This window comes from Egretta garzetta, unplaced genomic scaffold (genome assembly GCF_000687185.1).
Source record: "Egretta garzetta isolate BGI_Z169 unplaced genomic scaffold, ASM68718v1 scaffold323, whole genome shotgun sequence".
In the NCBI taxonomy this organism is placed as follows: domain Eukaryota; kingdom Metazoa; phylum Chordata; class Aves; order Pelecaniformes; family Ardeidae; genus Egretta; species Egretta garzetta.
The window spans coordinates 3882735-3902892 of NW_009259435.1; the positions used below are offsets into that span (position 1 = coordinate 3882735).

Sequence of the window (20158 nt, forward strand, 5' to 3'; positions counted from 1 at the left end):
GTGTCGGTGGGGGCGGGAAAAAAAGAAATCTGGAGAGAAGGAAGGGAGAGATGAATAGCTGAAGATTTGGGCTCGCCTGAAGATCTATCTTTTTATTTTATTTTATTTTTTCCTCCCCCTTCTTCCCGAGCAGTTACACAAACCTTTTGGAGAACGGGGAGGGGGGACTAAAAAAAGGTGAAGCAGCGAATGAAGTCTTGCCATGTGCAGGGTTAAATGGAAACACACAATCAGACCATAACTCAGGGTGTAATTCAAGCCATACGGTTTGTCTGTCTGTTGACTCGAAAGGTTGTATCAAGGCTTGGCGAGGGAGGGGGCTGAGAGGGGATTATCCAAACTTTTTCATGATTCATAAACCACTCCTTTGCAATTTGGATAATAGAGCTCTCCCTGGCGCACGACGGCTCGCTGAACTGCAGAGTTAACCCAAGCTCGTGCTCTTTCTTTCTCTCCTTTCAGGTTGTTCATCTCCAAGGAGGAGCAACACCCAAACTGCAGGGAAATAACGTCGCGCAGAAAATTAGGAAGGCTCCTTTTTTTTTTTCCTTTGGAGAAGCTGATTTCCTTCGGCAAGTGGGGGGACGGTGGAGAAAATGAAGCCGAGTCCACGATTTTTCTTAGCTGGTTTTCTGTCTTTGATTCTGCAGACGGGGATTTGCTATGGGATAAAATGGATGTAAGTACCTGGCTGTCTCTATGCATTTTTAAAGTCTTTGTAGGCATTGCCGGTCTGTAACCCGTTTTTGCAACTGCTCTTTGAAGCACACTGTAAAGCCATTTAAAGAGCAGCAAACGCTGCGTTTCTCTGGGCATTCATTGATTTCAAGTGTGTGTACTGGGGGCTTGTGCTAACAATATGTCTCCATCTTCTTTCCAAAATATGCATGATTTAGGCTCGCTTTTTCTTCTCCTCATTGATACCAAAGGAAAGGCACACACTTGAACGCTCACATGAGCCACTTAATGAAGTTTCTAGCGTTAGCTCCTGCCACGCTGGGAAACTCTCCCGCCGGGGCGGCTGGTCGTGCTGAGTAGGAGCTGAGAGCGGTAGGGACGGCAGCTAAGAATGGGGGGGGGGGGGGGGTGGGGGGGGGAGGGGGGGGTGAAGAAATACCAGGGAGTGTGGTCAAGTCTGGATTGAGTTTCCTCGGAGGTAACGTCATGGCAAACAAAGTGAAAACATCACTATCTCATTTCTTTGCTTAAGCAAGTAATCAATTAGTTGCTTACTGCAAAATAAACAAACAAGCCCCTCCAACTCCCATCTGGTTTCACATCCTTGATGAGCGATCGGTCTTCTCTACTCGGGTTTGGAGCCGTGCACAAAATAAATAAGGGGAGGTGGGCTGGCCTCAAATGAGCATCTTCCGTAAAAGAAAAGGCACAATAAAATGCGACGCCAGGAAGGGTCTGTTGTGCAGGGTATAGTGTATGGAGGTGAGGATCTTTGGGTTAGGCGGGGAAACTGGGACAAGAGGTTCCTGGTTTGTTCCTCCTTCTGCCACCGTTGCGCTACAGCAGATTCCCATTCCACGCTCCCAGTCGTTGTCATTTGGGGCTTTCCCCATGCTAGCCTTTTATAAAGGCTCTCTTAAACTGGGGTAGCTGCAAACTAAGTTGTCTTGTTGGAGCCAGCGTTGTCGCTGCCCTGCACGCAGTCAGGGGGGAGAGGACCTTCCAGATGGAGATTCACCCTCTTCAAAGAGAGACATCCAACACAAGTGTCAAGAGATGCCCTCTGGAGTTGCAGGGAGCTGGTTGAGACCACACAGCCACCTTCTATAGAGAGAAGCAGGGTGAATCCCTCCACAGGGTTTTTAAATGCTTGTGGTGAGGCAGGAGGAGTAGTAACCCACTTCAGGGCATCTCTCACTTGCTGTCTCCATACCCTAAGGACCACCTTGGAAGTAGAGGAGAGTCAGGATCTGATTTGCTCTTCACCGTCTTGGCTTTACACCTTGTAGCAGTCACCACAGCTATATTACATAGCCCAGCTATTTCTTTCTGATGGCTTCCTCGAGTATTTGGGCTCTCAGCTCTGCATATATCCAGCACCTTGCACAAAGGCGGGCATCTCCTCTCTGCAGGACATCTAGCAACATGCCCACGGGCTGGCAGAGCCTGGACTCATTTGCAACCTTTATTTCTGTGCAGCACAGAAATAAAAAGCTGTTTTATGGCACCCTCATGCAGCAGGGCACTTACGTCCAGACCCGTAACTGAGTGGAGGGGCTTGCTTCTGTGCTTGGCATTAGGGTCCTGCCTAAGCAAGGTGCTAAATCCAGAGCGAAGGGCTTGGGTTCCTCTGAAGGGCAGGGGCGAGATGAGCTTCAGAGGGAACCTGACAGCACGTTGACAAGCCATAGACACCAAAAAAGGCTGGTCCCTAATAGCTTTGCTGGCAAAAGCAGCCTTTTGGCTGGTAAGTGGTTAAGCTGCGAGGGCTTTTGGGGATGGGGTGGAGGAGAGGTAGCTGGAGGAAAGACCAACATTGCCGCTCCTCCCCTTCCCAGCAGATGTATCCCCCCTATCGAAAAGCAAGTGGGGAAGATGAAAGCTAGGATTAAAGTGGCATTTGAAGCATGAACTGCATCCAGTCCCCTCACACCTGTTTAAAACCTGGCCGAGACCTGCACTCCCTGTCCCAGGGTGCTTCGTAACTGGGATGCTGCCAGCTGGGAAGCTGGGATTGCACAAAATTATCTTTGGGGTTCGTTGGTTTTGGTGGGTTTTGTTTTGTTTTGTTTTTTTCACTTGCAGTTTCTCTTCCCTTCCCCACCCTTGTTTTTCTACAGAAACACAGGCCTATTTTCCCACCCCATCCCCATCCCTCTTTCCCCTGCTGCAGCAGTGCTGCCATCTTTGGGGCTAGGGGACCATCTCTGGGGCTAACGGACCATCTTTGAGGCTAGGGGACCATCCCAGGAAATCATGTGGGTAAACTTTTGGCAAACAGAGATCAATGCTACCAGATACCGAGTGATACGTCGGAGCTGCAATCTCAGCCCCGGACTCACGCGCTGGGAGCTGTACCACCAAACCCTGCCCCTTCCCTCCCATGCTCCTGAATGGAGAGGGGCGGGGGGGGAACGGAGGGGATGAAGAGAGAGGAAAAGTGCTACGAGATGTTTTCAGTCGTGGGTTTGTCTCGGCGGTCTGCTCGCTGCGCTGTTGTTGTAGGCAGGGTGCCAGAGGCGAGCTTCAAAGAGGATTTTGGGAGGGGAGGGGGAAGATAAGGAGGTGGGTTTTGCCAGCCTGGCGGGCTGGGTTTGCAAGCCCAAGGAAGAGGGAGCGACTGATATGAAAGGTGATAGGAAATTCAATTTTGATTCAGCCCGTGATGTAATTGCAGGGGGAGGGGGAGAAGAAAAACACGCTTTTCAGCTGTTTAGGACTTCCCTGTAACACGAATATCCCCTGTAAATTAGTAAAAGCGGGGAGAAGGTAAAAGGGAGCTATTTTGTTTTATTTTATTTGGCTTATTTTTATGAGTTCTGTGGTCCAGATCCCCAGCTGTTGTAAATCGGCACTGTGCCCTTCCCTGCCGCAGAGGTGTGTACCGCCGAGCATCCGGCGCGGTGCGTGGACGGTCGGCATCTCGTAAACCTGCTCTTGCTGCTGGAGAAACTTCATATTTTGGCCTCTTCCATCCGAGCTGCAGGGAGTTGCTCAGGTGTAAAGTCAGATCTTTGCAGGATCAGGGCTGCGGTGGAGGGGCAGCCTTTCCATTCAGTGCATATGAGCCCCCAAGTCTCATTTTTGCACGCTGCTTTTTGCAAACGCTTTCCCATCCTTCGAGCAGGTTTGGGTTTGTTGGTTTGTTTTTTTTTTTTTGCATTGCTTTGTGGTCCTCAGTGCTTTTTGGTTTTGCACCACAGTGGCTGGGGAGGTGAGGCAGCCATCGGTTTCAATGGGAGATGTCTTAGAGCCAAGGCGTGTAGGAACTCTACCGCTGTACTCATCTCCTTTTGCACCCCTTTAGGTATCCTAGGAGGGCTTGGATTTGGCCAAGGTTGCAGAAGCAACTTGTTTGGGTAGAGCTGAAAAAAGGATGAGCACTAGAGGGAGCTGCAGCCAGATGTGCACACTGCAGGGATCTGCAGATGTTGGGATGTCCAGGCACAGACGGGCTTTTGAGGCACTTGTGCCTCTCCAGGGGTTGGCATCTCCCCTGCTCAGATGCCAAGACACAGGTTGGACTATCCCTCTGCATTGAGTGTCACCTTCAACGTGAGAGTGGTTGTAAAGAAGCCAAATGCAGCAAGTGGGGTTTTTTTGGTTTTTTTTTTGCATGGCTTGCAGGCTCAGCCCATGACAGCAAGTGGTGGCATTAGGAATCTCACCATCTCTAGGGAGAGCCTGGTTGCTTTGGGAAGTCCCTGTCTGTCCCTGTTGTGGTGGCCTGGACATGCCCCATGCCCTCTGGAGTCATCCCTAGCTGAGCACTGCTCCCAGCTACGAGGACAGCTTTGCTGCACAGTTCCCAAGGTTAAATCACAGCCCTTCAGGAGCAAAAGGTGGCTCAGCCCTGCAGTTTGGTGAACCCAGGGTGTCCCCCAGCTCACCGACCTTGAGCAGCACCGCAGCCTTTCTGCAGTCAGCAGAAAGCAGGGGAGAAAATGGAAAGATTTTGTGCTTCCTGGCAGCTCCTGCTTCTCTCCTTCAACCGGGGCAGGAGCTGGGACACCGGGGCACGGGCGCCTGCGAGGAGACCGTCTGCCTGGCATGGGGGCTGCTAGATGAGCTGCCGTGAAAGGACTGCAGGACGGGGACGGTGGGAGGGGAGCGGGCTGGGGCGAGGAAGCCAGGGTGGGGGGACAACGGCTTTGAAGTTTGCTCTTCGCTCCGTAGGCAGCTCGGGAAAACTTGACAAAGCTCCACGGCCTTCCTCGGTGCTCGGTGAGCCAACTTGCCGCTGGCATTGACTTCAGTCGAGCTCGGGCTGGAAGTCAATGGCCTTGTGCCCACTACTGCCAGCGCTGGATTTGGCACTGTATCTGAAAGCAGCTCTTATTTTAAGCTTTTACTTCAGGCAGGGTTGGTTTTTTTTCCCCCCCACTCGGCTCCCTCTTCCTCCTCTTTCTTTTTTTTTTTTTTTTTTTTTGGTGGCTTTCCCAGCGCTTGTGGTCCCCAGGCCAGGCCTGATGCAGGGCAGGGTGGCAGGGGCATGGGCTGCCTCTGACTACTACACGCTTACACAAGGTTATTGTAATTGTCCCATGAGCCTTTTCCAGTTGAAAACCTGAGAAAATGAGGCTCCTGCTGATAAAAAACCTTCAATGAGATTGAATGCAGCCCCCCCACCCCCCCTAATGCTGCCTCTCTTTATTAAAGTTCACTGCACACTTCACTCTCCACAGACGTGTAATTGAGTCTAAATCTTTTTGTTTCACCCAAATCCCGGGAAGATTAAGGGGTTTAATAATAGGCATAAACCCAAGGGTACCTTCATGGAAAGCAAAGCAGACAATTTGGGGCAGAAGTTCATGGTTTCACCAACAGTCCCTCTGTGAAACCTTCTTGGGTCATATCACACAAGGGACGATGGGGAGATGCTCTCCCGAGAGAGCCCACATCAGAAAGAGGAGGCCCTTCCATCCTTTAAGGGTGTTTTAAAGGGCGCCAATGCTGCAATTCAAGGAGTCTTTCTCCTTTGGCTTGACCAGAAGCAGTGTCCTACCCACAGTGGTCCTTGTAAACCAAATCATGTATGGCTTTCATTGATGTCTGCTCAGATCTGAAGGTACTTCTCCCAAGCTGCTGCTCCTATGAATAGTCTTCTCATGGAGCCCAGACCTGCAGGAATGGGCCCATACCTCTCAAAGGACCTAACACTGTAGAGCATTCATGTTTTCAAATGAATTTATTAACTGCCTGTGATAATTAAAAGAGTAAACGAAAGTCCTGATCCATCCATGCATCATATTTCCTCTGTAATTACGTTTATGGTTTTCTGTCAGTATCCATAACTTCAATTGAAAGCCCTGCTATGCTATATATAAAGCAGGAGATGTTTGGTTTGGGGCCTGTTTATTTAAAGGGATGGGTCAAATATGTATATGTTTTAAAGAAAAAAAAAAAACAACCACCCCTCAGTTGTCCTCAGCTTTCTGGAGAATGAAGGATGGGGCAGGAGAGAGGAGAGCATGATGATAGAGGGAGGAAACGGTGAAAAAACAGTATCTATGGGATGGTAGCAGGTAAAATCCCCACGTGCTGCTCCTTGGATGAAGGGTGTGAGTCCAAACAAAGATATTTATTGGGGATTTTTTTACTAGATTGAGGACTAAAGGTTGTTCTTCCATGAGGGCTTCTTTATTCAGGCTGGCTGCTTCCCCTCCCAGTGCTGGTGGCCAATGGAGGCTGAGTGGAGATGGGATAGAACCCCACCATCAAATCCCACCATGGACAAGACACTTCTGGGAGAAGGTGGCTTCCTTTCCACTGCCCCACAAATGGACTTTGCTCCCAAACAATGTCCTTTTCAGGCTGTGGGCATCCCTCCCTGGTGCTGCCAGAATTTGGGGAGCAGGGAGGGTTGGTGCCTTTCCACAGGGAAGGTTTAAATCAACAAGGGGTGGAGAAGACATTTCTGAATGTAGGACATAGACTGAGCAAACCTGGGCTGTCAGGGCATGGACTAGATGACCTAATAATCCTCTCACATTCCTGATCTGTGATTTATAAATGCACTTTTTGGTCTCGGCGAGTGACTCCAGTAACTGTGAGTTTTCTTTTCCATCTCCATTACCCTTTACTTTTTCCTCCCGACGCTTGGAGATGTTTCCAATTATAGGTTCTCACAAGCAAAGGCATGAAGTTTAGGCCTGGGAGATGTTCAGAAAACACCTTCCTGCATCTTGCATTTTTATTCTTGGCGGGCTCTCTGGAGCTCTGCTCATTCAACGAGGATCAACCATTGCTGCCATTTACTGCGTTCTTCCCAATGGGGCCACAGTCCTTCCTCTCTTGACCGACTGGCAGATATTTCTCCCTCTTCCACAAAATGAATTTCTTTCTTGTTGCATTATAAATCTGCTTCTCTAATGGTGATCATTTCAGGCCATGATCTGTTTGCGTTCGCATCCCCTTTTTTCACAATGGGGATGAGTTTCAGTCTGAATTCAGCTCTCATCCCAAGTTGTAGGGATTTCTGCTATTCCTGACTTGTCTGTAATGGTGAGATACAGGTGCCTCACGGTGGGCTTCCAGGTATTTTAAAGATGACAAAGACCCCTATACAGGATTAGAAAATGTGGTGCAGGACCTAGGAGATATATGCATCCTTCCGGAGGGCCAGGTGAAACATCCCAAGGCCTCAGAATTGTCACTTGGCACCTCTGATTAGAAAACTGAGCTGGTGCCCCATAATACAGAATCTCTCAGAGACCTGGAGCATTCCTCATTTGCCTGAGGCTCAGGCTGCGAAGTTCTCTCATTTCATCTGCTGCACCCTGCCTGCTTATTTTGCTGCCGGGACGTACTGTGCTGGAGGATTTATCATTTTTACTCCGTTAGTGACGAGCTGCTTTGGCCTCTTGCCTGATTTGCATTTCAGCCCATTCCTGAGAGTTGCTGATAGGCTTTCTGGGATAAATTTTCACAGGTTTCTGGTGCCAAGTGTGAGGGGTTGGACTCGTCTCACCCAGCTCTGTGCTTATACAGTCCAGATGTCTGCATCCGAGCTCCGTACCTGGGTTCCCTCTATAGCCAGTCTAGGGCATGAGTCACCCTATCCTACTGTAGATCTTAAAAGCACATCAGGCTAATTACTCCCTAGACATGGCTTTTTCTTTCCATGGGCTGAAGAAGGACCGTGAAGGACTACCATGAGGTCCACACTGTAGAGGTTTTTGCAGTCAGGTGACATTCATACTGTCCCAAGACTCATGCCTCTACCTCCAAGGACATGATATACCTGAGATACGTGAGCACCCAGAATATCACCAACAGGTTTTGTCTCCACCAGCTCAGGTCCAGCAACTTGTTCACATCTAAGGCAGGATGAATTGCCTTCTGGAGGCGCCCCTCTCCAGACAGGGAGCATCACATGAGCAACAGTGTGCAAGGGACCAAGACAAACCACAGGGCAGAATTTCTGACAACTGAATACCCCACTTTTTCCTTTCCCTTGAAATTCACTGGCCAGAACTTCTGTCTGCTGTATATTGAATGGACCTCTTCACATATATCTATGATGTCTATATTTACACAGCTAGCAGAGTGGTGGTTTCCCTTCCAATATTGCCACTGATTATCTAGTACCAGAAATGCCAAATGCCAGCAGCCTGGGAATTTGTCAGCACAGACCCACTCAGCCCTAGCAAGGATCGTAGCTTCTCCCTGCTGGAAGAGCAGTTGGGGTTAGGAGTTATGCGCAGCCCAGAGAGAGCTCCAACATACACAGCAACTGGTTCAACCCAACCTTGAGGGAGCTGGTGGAACATAGATGTGTTTTCCTGAAAACCAAGATCAGAGCTAATACCCTCGTTCTTGGTTAGGGCTCAATTTTATCTCCGTTTCCATCTCATTTAACTTCTGAAGGACGTGGATGTTACAGTAATAAAGTGAAATGCACCCAGAAATGTGTCTGCTAATAAGCCAAACGACCCAAGATGGCTTAGGATGAAACTGAAAGGGAACACATTTAACAAGGAGAGAAGGAAATATGTGTTAAGGCAGTTGTGTTGCCAGGTTCAGATGCCAGTTACTGATGCAGCCAGCTAGAAAGTTGTTTTATGGGAATGAATAACATTTATGACTGCCCTAAGCAGGTCATAAAGATACAAAGAGAGTTACACACCAGGCTTCTGCTGATCGCTGTGGGTGCTTGGGGAAGAAGCGCACAGCCCTGTATGATGCACGGCAGCATTTGCTTTCTTCTTTTTTACCTGAAAACGTTGGCAATCGAACGCTGGAGGAACCAGTGGGGTCTTTGGGGTGTTGTTGGTTTCTTCCATGGTAACATATGTGCTGGTGGATCCCTTCTCAGTGTTGACCGTGGTACTCTCTCTTGCACGTACTCTCATCGTGCTTCTGCACTACATTTTTGGTGACTAGAGAAACAGACTTATCTACGTGCAACAGCGGTGGGATTGGTGGAGGCCCTTGGCATTAACTCTAAGGGAAAGCATCTGTTTTGCAAACTTGGTGGCTTTTCCCTAGGCCTTGCAGGGGATTTTCTCCATAATTAATTACATGACATTTAGCATAATCCTTAGAGAGTGTGTGAGACAGATGCTGAATGCAAAACACTGATAACACCAACTTCACTTTTTTTTTTCCTGAATACCACAGTCTTGGAAGATCCAGCTTTCTGTTATCATGGAACTGATGGGTCATTTTTCTCTCTTTTGGGAGGTCCGTCCTCTTCATTCTTCAGCAAAAAACCTTCCCATAAGGATTACACATTCAGTTAACTTGGCGTATTCCCTGGGAGCTTTGTCCAGGCTCCCCTAGAATATGGAGAGAAATGCTCACTTCTAGAGGGTGTTTCTTCACCTTAAACACTTACTTTGCATGAGATAAATCACTTTACATAGTTGCTCATCTTTCTCACCGGCTTAAACTAAACACTTATTTACAGGTAGCTAAGATTGAGTCAGATGAACACAGGCCAAAGCATTCACTGGATAGAGAAATTAATACTGACCTGAAGATTAACTTTTTTTGTGGGTTTTAATGCCTTTTTGCATGTGCTTGCCTCCTCAGAGCTCTGTCCAAGACTCCTTCGGCTTTGGCCCTGAATCAAACCCAGCACTGCAAGCAGCTCGAAGGCTTGGTGGTTTCCCAGGTGCAGCTGTGCCGCAGCAACCTGGAGCTAATGCAGACCATCATCCAGGCGGCACGGGAAGTCATAAAGACCTGCCGTAAAACTTTCTCAGACATGCGGTGGAACTGTTCTTCCATCGAGCTGGCTCCTAACTACCTGCTGGACTTAGAGAGAGGTAAACAGCACTGCTGGCTCAGCCGGGGACATGAGTGAGTAGAGTCAGCCAGAGTGTGCGTGCTGGGGCTGGGAAGGGTCTTGCTATTGGGGGGAGGGAGGGCATGGAAAGACTACATAGCCTAGTTGTCCTCTTCTCTGAGAGCATGTTCGTCGTTATGGTGCCAGTCATGCCCAGGAGCAATCATGTCCAAGACCTGGTCTCCCACAGCTCTTACAACACATGCCACCAATCTTGTCTGCTCATCTCATTAAGAGTCATGGTGCGCTTGCTCACAGGCATGGAGCTCCTGGTCAGGGCATGAAGACTTGTCAAGCAGCACACGCTACGTGTGAGGCTGCACAGTCAGCTTTCAGGGGTCAGAGCATCCTTGCACGCTCATGTTGCAGCTCTCTGGCTTCCCACCACCTCCCCCAGCTCCTTGCATGCCAGCTCCATGACCTGCTGGCAAGCAGCATGCATCACAGGGGCAAAAGGAGGCAGGAGAGTCCATGGGGGGGCTTCATGAGCTCCAAGAGCAGATCACACCATGATAGGCAAGTTGCATAAGTCCATGCACCTCCTAGCCCCACTGGGATGTTGCCTCATGTTGAAGAGCTCACTTAGGAGATGTGCTCCAAGCTGGTGATGCCATGGGAGGTCTCAGTTCTAATGAGTTGGTGTGTTTGCTGCTCTGTGGGGCACAGGTTGTGTGGGTCTCTTCTTGGGGAATGGTTAGCTGTCCCAGGAGGCTGAGCTGGAGTTCTTGTCTCTTCCAGGCACAAGGGAGTCAGCATTTGTGTATGCCCTTTCTGCTGCTGCCATCAGCCACACCATTGCCAGAGCCTGCACCACCGGGGACCTCCCTGGCTGTTCCTGTGGTCCCATCCCAGGTGAGACACCTGGACCTGGGTATCGATGGGGAGGATGTGCAGACAACCTCAACTATGGTCTTATCATGGGGTCCAAATTTTCAGATGCTCCCATGAAGATGAAAAAATCAGGATCACAAGCCAATAAACTGATGCATCTGCACAACAGTGAAGTAGGGAGACAGGTAACAAATCCACGAGAGTTATTGTAATTGTACAATCATCTGCAGTGGTCGGTCGCTCTGTGAGGTTCAGTGTCTCTGTCAGCTAGTGAAACGAGCAGGTTTCTCCCGGATTGCTCTGAACTCCTTTGGCCTGCTGAAGGCTGGTGGCTGTATAACTCACGCTGGGACTCAGGAGGTCCTGAATGCTCTTATCAGCCCTATCTAACCCGGGGTGGGATGTCTCATTGCCACTCTTGCCACAGCCAGGGATGGCTCTGGCTTGCTTACCCCAGGAGGTGTGGAGGGGATGGGTCCCCTCGTGCTCTGCCAAGGGCGTTGCACAGGCGAAGCGCTGTGTGAGCCGTGTAAGGATTATCATCTGCCGGAGGCATCCAGCAGCAGCTGCCTCCCAGCCACCCCTGAAGCCAGGAGGGCTGATTCTTCCTCTTCAAACTGCTTCGCTAGTGATTAATCCCATATCTGGCAGAAGCCGCTTTTAACAACTTGCATCCAGTGGAGGGAAAACGCTTACCATGCGCAGAGCTTGGTGTGCACCAAGGTGCGAATCCCCATCGCAGCCCTCCATGCAGCTGGAGAAATGGGTGGGGGACTGTAAAGCTGACCCCTGCGCCCATCTCTGGGATGGGTGGGGACCCTAGGCCGGTCCTACCACACAGCTTTAGTCCTTCCAGGGCTGCCTGTGCATGGGTGCTGGAGCAGATAAAACGGCAGAGCTTGCTGAGCTGGTGGGCAGCTGACTGTGTAGGTACAGGCTGAACTCACCTTTGCAGAGCACAACCATGCCGAACTTGCCTTCCCTGGGTGTTTTTCTCTCCCATTCCCACTCTATCTGGTTTTTGGGTTTGGGTTTGGTTTTTTTTTTTTAATTTTCGTAATGTCTTGAGTTTTTGTTTTAATTGCAATGGGCAGATTTTTGTTTGGGACATAGTGTTGCCACGGCTGGTGCATTCATCCCTTCCTGGCAGCGTCCCTCCATGTCCTACAGAAATTAGACTAGTGCAGAACCCAAGTAAAAGGCTCTTGTGGCCTCATGGCCAGCGGAAAGGCAGGGTGAGGGTGCCCTGCGTTCGTCAGAGCCTTGACATCTCTGTTACCCAAAGCCCAAAGCTGTTGGAGGCAGAAATGGATGTTAACTTTCTATTTATGGATGGCTTTGGTTTTCAGCTCCTTAGGAATTTAGCGGGTGGAAATGCAGCCCTGTGTAGCTAACTGATCGAAATTCAAAATACTCTTCTGTCTGCTGGCTGCGAAGGTGCCTTGGTGAAAGTAGTCCTGGGCTGACGGTGATCGCCAAGGAGCTGTGGGATCTCATTCCCTTTGCACAGTAGCTACTCTAGAGCGACTGTGCAGAAATCAGAGCAGCAGTCCTTTTCTATAGCGGTCCCTGCTAAGAAAGGGCCTTCTTTAGCAAGCTTGTGGGATGTTTGGAGGTAAGAGAAGGGCATTTCCTAACCCCTGCATTCCTTTTTGCAGGTCTTGAAAGCCTCTCTTGAAATGAAATGTAAGTGCCATGGAGTTTCTGGGTCATGCTCTATCAAGACCTGTTGGAAAGGCCTTCAAGAGCTGCGAGACATTGCATTGGACCTCAAAAACAAGTATTTATCAGCCACCAAGGTCGTTCACCGGCCCATGGGCACACGCAAATACCTTGTGCCAAAGGATATTGATATCAGGCCAGTTAAAGAGACAGAGCTGATTTACCTGCAGAGCTCGCCCGATTTCTGCATGAAGAACGAGAAAGTGGGGTCACACGGGACCCAGGACAGGTGAGGGTTTCTGCAGTGGGTGCTGATTGCACTTGGAGCCCCGAGGAGGGAAGGGGAAGAGGGGAACATGTGTGAATAAGAGGCAAATAATTGGTGAGGTAGCACATGCATGCAGGTGAAGGAGATCTCTAATGTACGGTATGGGCTGCAGATGCCCAAGCCTATTAGTGGTGGCTGTGGCCAAGACAAGGCTGCAGACACCTTTTGCATTATACAGGCAGGTACAAGATACCCTTTGAAATCCCCTAAGTGGATCACCTCTGCAGGAGCTTGCAATGGTCACGCAGCTGTTTTTTACTGTGTTGAGTCTCTAGAAGTAATTTCTTGCAGTCATCGCTGATGCGATGAGCTGTCACTCTAAGGCTCCTTTAAGTAGGCAAGTGTTAACCCAATTAGGACCAGTGCTCCCAGGAAGCCTTACAAAAGCCCTGTAAACACCAAAGGTGAATTTTTAGGGTTTTTCTCCCACGGCATTTTAAAAATCCAAGTGTGTTTGTATTGCTCATGTCTCTGCAGAGGAATTTCTTCATCACACTAATATTTGTGATTTAAGGTCATCATACCCAAACCTCCACTGGGCACAGTGCTGTCCCTTTCACAGGCAGCAGACATGCCTGTCTCTTCCCAGGATCTGTTTAATTCCCTCCAAGACAAACCAATTCCACGCTGCAGCAGTCTGAGCATCTCTAGGTGGGTAGCAGACCCTTCGACAACCAAATAATTGTGTATTGCCAGAATTTTGCAGAATTTTCAAATTTATTTTTTTTTTGTTAGCTGGCTACCATGGCTGGATTTCAAGCTGTCTTATTAGTTGCTATCTGCTGGCTTGGTTGTCTTCAGATAGTTCTCATAATTCTTCTTTGCTCTTTGTGTTACTTCATGGTGGAGACTCGGGCAGTCAAGTTGCAAGATGAATGCACCTGCCCTTTTGTGGGGTATCTTCAAGGCTGCACCTCGAATACTGTGTTCAGTTTTGGGCCCCTCACTACAAGAAAGACGTTGCGTTGCTGGAACATGTCCAGAGGGAGAGTAACAAAGCTGGGGAGGGGTCTGGAGCACAAGTCATACGAGGAGCGGCTGAGGGAACTGGGGTTATTTAGTCTGGAGAAGAGGAGGCTGAGGGGAGCCCTTATTGCCCTCTACAGCTACTTGAAAGGAGGGTGTAGTGTGGTGGGTGTTGGTCTCTGCTCCCAGGGAATGGGTGATAGGACCAGGGGAAACGGCCTGAAGATGTGTCAGGGAGGTTTGGATTGGACATTAGGAAAAATTTTTTCAATGAACATGTTGTCAAGCACTGGAAGGGGCTGCCCAGGGAAGGGGTCGAGTCTCCACCCCTGGGGGTATTTAAGAGCCGGGCAGACGAGGTGCTTACGTTAGTGGTGGGATGGCAGGGTTAGGGGAACAGATGGGCTTGATGATCTTAAAGGTCTTTCCCAACCTAAATGATTCTGTGATTCTATGATTCTGTCTTCATTTTAACTCTTGTTGGATGTAGTGGTCTTTCCATTGTGTGTTGAGAAGTTCAATGGAGTGAAGGTTTTACTGTGACAGAAAAATGAAGTAAATTACCCAAATGCAGAAAAGTTACATCCTCTTTGGATACCTTTGATTCATATGAAGTGTTTCGTGAGGGGACTTCGGAAGACGTCTTTGGCAATGGCCATTTAATCTGTAACCACAAGTCTGTAGACAATATATCAGCATTTAACTGGTGGAGCTGATCAGGAGATGACAACAATTGAGTGAGACAAGTGTGTCCTTTTTGTCCTCTGATTTTTTGTGGCAGTTACAGTTTTGTGTCCTCCATTAGGACCAAAACCAATGGTTGGACTGCTCTACAACAGTGTTTATCTAGCAGCTCTGTGATGGGACCACCAGGCTGATGATCATTGCCAGCCCAGAGGTGGACCAGTAATTAGACAGTGAAGATGTTTAAGGGTCACTGGATTGTAGGGAATAAGCATGCGTTGAAACTGATTCCTGGGGAAAAATGTCATTTGAGTGGAAGAGATGTTTTTGTGGACTTGTATGGATTTTGACGCATTTGTGTCTTGAAACAGACCTCTTTGTTGTGTCATTCTGGTTTGCACTGAAAAAATTGTGGAGGTTATTTGGAAATTAGTTTTGTAGGAATTGTGTGAAATCAACAGGTCATGTCAAAACCAAACTGCATCCATTACAGATTTGCCAAGTAAAACATTTTCCGTGCGCTGAGATCCTTTTAAGGGGGAGGGAGGCATACTTCTTCATCTAATTTCATTTTAGAGCAGATTTTGCCTTTTTAGCCCAGCTTAAGGATGAAAAATATGTCAGGGTCTTAAATGATTTCTTTTTTTCTTCCGAGGATAGGAAAATGTGTGTTGCAGGCGTCCGTTTATCCCGAGCTGGGCGACAGCAGCGATTGTGAGCCTGCCAGGCGAGGGTCCATGGGAAGTGAGATTGAGTGAGGATTTAGAGGACCGAGATATTAAGGCAGGACGGGATGACTTTCAAAAGGAACCTGTCAAGAAATACTCCTTATTCTGGGATGTGCAAGGCGGTGTTGGCTGTGGGAGGGGAGGAGGGCGAGATAGTCCCGTGTTGAGCTGCAGGCATCTCTCAGGCCAAGTTTTAAGGTCATGTGTAGTTACACTCATTTTCATCGCAATCCATCTGCCAGTTCGTGAGAAGATGTTTGGTGTCTCAAAACTGACAAGTGTAACACAAGCCACAGCAGCTCCTTTTCTGCATTAAATTAGCAGAGGAAATAAGTGTAAAATGCACAAAACATGTTTGCAGATCGGTCCATGCTTTTTTCCCCTTCTCAATCTTTCTCTCACGGAGAGGACATCTAAATGTATTTTAAGCATGGTGGCTCTGTTCCAGCCGGCCGCGGGGCTGCAGAGATAGCGGCTAATGACAGGGATGGGGGAGAAGGAACACAAAAGGGATGCTGTCAGAGAGGGCAGGGAAAAATGTGGTTTGTGCTTACTCCTCAAAGATGTAAAAACACTCGCATGGAAATAGCCCAAACAGGTTTTTATTTTATAAGCCACATCCCGGAGGCATCTTAACATTTTATCCTTATGCACATCAAGATTTTCCTGGGGGGCCATCCCACTGTTTCCTACTAGGCTAATTTTTAAGGTCTTTTATGGCAAATGCAATCAAAAAGGGATTTTTCGTGGTGGTCCCTCAATTCATTTTTTTCTCTTCTCTTCTTCCACCACCTGCCTCTTCCCTCTTTGGCTTTTTTCTGGCCATGAACACGGGTACAGGGAGCAGCCCACAGGATGTTACAGTGCAGACCCCTCTCACCACACTCCAAATCTGGGCAGCTTCAGCAGCTTTCCAGCCCCACTTTCTCCCTCCAAAAAGGTGCAGAGAGGAGGGCACCCCCTTAACAACCCCTTTTCCTGTTTCCTGGCTTAAAAAAATTCAGATTACTGCAGTTTCATTACAAAAAATGAGTAGTTTTGCATCATATTGGAGAAAAAGTCCTCTCCCCACTCCGGCTCCTCCAGGTCCACTGCTCACTAAGAGCCCCCTGGAAGCAGGACAGAGGTTGATGGCTCAGTTGCAACACCTTGGATGTATTTGGTTTCAATGCATGCCGTAGGGAACAATCCTGCACCGGCAGGTGGGTAGAAGGGATAATCTAATCGGTGGCTTCCATCTCTCTAATTATCCCTTGCATTATGTGAATTTATTGTGTGTTTTTCGGGCAGGAAAGGGACTTGAATTACCTTGTAGTGGAACCGCGTGAAAATCCACTCGGAAAACACACACTCGGTTACTCAAAAGCCTTTCAGAGCTCTTTGCTGAAAGGATTTCAAAGCCTTCTTTGGAACAAGCCTGAGATGTTTTCTAAGACACCTCGGCCTTTCTTAGTTTGTTGAAATTAGAAATGATTTGGAAATCTGCATGCCTCCAAGCGCTTGGGGTGTATCCAGGTTTCAAAGTCAGGGAGCTGAACCCAAACCTGAGATTTGAAGCCTCTTGAAGGGCTCAAAATCTGATTAAGGAGCTGAGTTTTGCAAATGGTGTCCAAGGCTCCTGCAAACAGCCTGGCTGCAACCGCAGCCCTCACCGACTCCAGCCAAACTCCATGTGCTTATACGCCGCTTTCATAGCCGATAAAAAGTGGTCTGGAGAAAAATCTAAAGGAGCTGATCTGTGGAGCAGCAAGTGGGTTGTACAACTTTCAATACAACAAATTAACCAGTGGGAAAAAAAATGTGTATGTTCCCATTTCAGAGCTTTCTTGGACAAAAGCACCCTATAGCTCATCTTGTAACAAGGTAGTTCAGTTTCTCCTGCTGGAAAAAGTCGTATTCAGCTCTGAGTAAATGATAAATAATAGCAGATTATAAAATTGAGATCTCTTTTGTGAGAAAAGAAGCAAAAGTATTAACCTTCTTTATCAGTAGGGTGCAATGTATCATATTTCAAAGGCTGCTTAAGGTCCCTTAAGGAATCCAAGGAAAGGGAAATTCTGCCACGCATGCAAAAGCCTACAGCCCCTGAAGCCTTGCAGAGATAACTGAGCTGTTTATTGCTGATCTTTCCCAGAGCAGCCTTGGAGCCAAGCGAACGCTGCTTCCTCCCTGCTGAAGATGGGAAGGAGCAATCTTACGCTGCAGAGATCGGGCTGCAACCTTGCGCGGCAGCTAAGCTGGGCTGATCAGCCACCGCTCCTTAGCTGACTCACTTCGGCAATGAACGTGGCCTTTCTTTGGTGGTTGCTCCTTGCCCACGTAGTCATTCTTTTCTGCAATATAAAATATTAGCCTCAAGTGTCTCCCAAGTTATCTTAGGCTGGTGTGTTTTCTTGGATAGGAACATGCATGAGGTTGGCTCAGCACGCGTTTGCTGCTCGGTGGTGACTGTAAAGACTCAGTTGCTGGCAGTTACCTCTTTGGCATCTTGGCCATCCCAACAGCAGAGCTGATCAAATGCTGCAAAGAACGGATGCAGTGGTTTCCAGTGCTCAATGGCGCCACTTGTTTCCTGCCACCCCGCAAATATGCTTTGCATTCGTGGTTATGCGGGCAATGAAATTTCTCAGCAGAAGCACTCGTGTAGGTGAGGAAGAGTGGTAGTTACGGGTAGGTGCCACTTGTTTCCTTCCACCCCGCAAATATGCTTTGCATTCGTGGTTGTGCGGGCAATGAAATTTCTCAGCAGAAGCACTCATGTGTAGGTGAGGAAGAGTGGTAGTTACGGGTAGGCAACAGCATTTGGTGTTTGGGTTTTGTTACAGCCTCTTTCAGTTTCTGTCACTCAATCAGGGCATGAGAAGCAATACGATGAATCATAGAATCATAGAATCATAGAATGTTTTGGGTTGGAAGGGACCCCTAGAGGTCATCTAGTCCAACCCCCCTGCAGGAGCAGGGACACCGCTAACTAGAACAGGTTGCTCAGAGCGCCGTCCAACCTGGCCTTGAATGCTTTGAGTGGATTATAATGTGTACGACGATTTAGTAATTTTTGGAACCAATGGGATCCAGCAAATGATGAATAGCAAATAGAAAATAATTCTTCTGCGAGTGTCCCAGCAGTTTAAACTGGAGGAAAGTCAGCAAAAAGGTAGCTTTCTGTTCCTCCCACCTGCAGTCCTGTTCCTACTTCCCCAGGGCTGTGCTTTTGGGGTCTTTTTCATATTTTTCCCAGTTAACCCCTGGGGAAGATTGAATCCTTCCCACTTTGAGAAACCTAGATTTGACCATGAAGTTCCCCAAACAGATTTGTGAATAATAAATTTGTTGGTGGAAAGAGTAATTTCACATGGTAAAATTGCAGTGGATAGTGAATTCAGGGGATAAAAAAATTTGCAGCCAGCTCTCCTAAATGTTTTTAGTCCCTCTGCATCAAAACAATGTTAGAGTTAGGGAATATTGGGGCTGGGAATGGCTTTCCATGGAACCTGATCTTCTCAGGAGCAAGACTGAACTGAGACCACCTAGGCTGTTTCTAAACATATTTGTCTACTCTGGTCTTAAAAATAGTTTCCTTAAACAACCTGATCCAGGGGTTTGGTATCCTCAGAGTTACATCTCTCTTAATCTGAATTCAAATTTATCATAATCTGAAATCAAACTAGTAATTTCTCAGCATATAAAGAACATTTCTTCTCTCTCCTTTTTGCAATAATCTCTTATAGATGGGGAAGACACCCCTTCTTACAAACGTCTCTAAATCTCTTCCTTCATCCTTTTCTACTTCCTGAACTCCTCTGCCCCTCCTGGGAGCATTCCCACATTCATCTGGATCTTTCTCAAAAGTGTGTTGCTTACTTTGCATTTTAATCCGCTCTCACAAAACGCTCTCAGCTCCTTTTGCCCCAGCGTTATCCACAAATTTCTAAGCTCACTCTCTACTCCTTATTAATGAAAATACAGGCTGGTTCCAGGATCTCCCTTGACGTCTCTTTGCTGACATGTACTATTGATAGCTCTCCCGTACAGTTGTTCAGTGTCAGTCTCTAGTCGTTCCTTGTGGATGAGAAAGCAATTTAAAAGTAGTTAAGATTCTGCCCTCAAAATCGTAGATGAAGCTGTGCACTTTGATGTATTTTTAGCAATGTCCATTGTGTTACATATGTCCTGGAGGATTTGAATTATTTTTCTCTTTCTTTCTTCTATATACTGCTGTACAACTTGACATTACCGGAGCAAGGGGCACTAAAGAAACGAACAGGAATTTGATTTAAAAGAGAAAAAATAAATTACTTCTTTACACAGCAGTACTGTCTGCTGGGACTCGTGGCTGCTGGAGTTCATGGAGGCAGATGGTTTCCCTGAGGTCAGAAAGGGATGAGACAAACCCCTGGCCAGGCTGCCCACATGGGGATACTGAGATGTCTAGGCAGGAACATACCTTCTATCATCCCTAATACAACAGCCCAGGTGCTGGTGGGCTATGAGGGGGTGGACTACAGAAAGCAGTCAGATTTGTGTTTGCCTCCCTGAAGAGCATCTCCCACAGTCATTGCAGAGTAATGGGCCAGGCAGGCAGTTGCTGTGACCCAGAATGACTTTCCTTATGTACTCGTAAGCAGCTTCCACTTATCAATAGGACCGATGGAGTGAGGTCCCAGTGGACATCTAGCCCATCCCTATCATCATCTGTTGTTATTGTGGGTGCTGCAGTACAGAGTTGGCCTCAGTTTGGCACTCAGATGCCAGCTGGGCAACGAAAAAAACCCTATTCTTATCATAGAATCATAGAGTCATTTAGGTTGGAAAAGCCCTTTAAGCTCCCCCAGCCCAACCGTTCCCCTACCCCTGCCATCCCACCCCCAAACCCTGGCCCTCAGCACCACCTCTGCCCGGCTGTTAAATCCCCCCAGGGCTGGGGACTCGACCCCTTCCCTGGGCAGCCCCTTCCAGCCCCTGACAGCCCCCAGGGGAAGGAAATGTCAC

The 20158-nt window shown here is 48.2% G+C and overlaps 1 protein-coding gene across 1 annotated transcript in view; it reads left to right on the plus strand.

The window, feature by feature from the left end:
• Nucleotides 1-596: 596 nt before the first annotated feature.
• Nucleotides 597-20158, plus strand: part of WNT11 (Wnt family member 11) — a 23095-nt gene continuing 3533 nt past the window's right edge. Inside the window, exons 1-4 of the mRNA XM_009637143.2 lie at nucleotides 597-679; nucleotides 9715-9950; nucleotides 10709-10986; nucleotides 12460-12752. Of these exons, the coding sequence (XP_009635438.1) occupies nucleotides 597-679; nucleotides 9715-9950; nucleotides 10709-10986; nucleotides 12460-12752 (890 nt within the window). The remainder of the gene's footprint in view (nucleotides 680-9714; nucleotides 9951-10708; nucleotides 10987-12459; nucleotides 12753-20158) is intronic.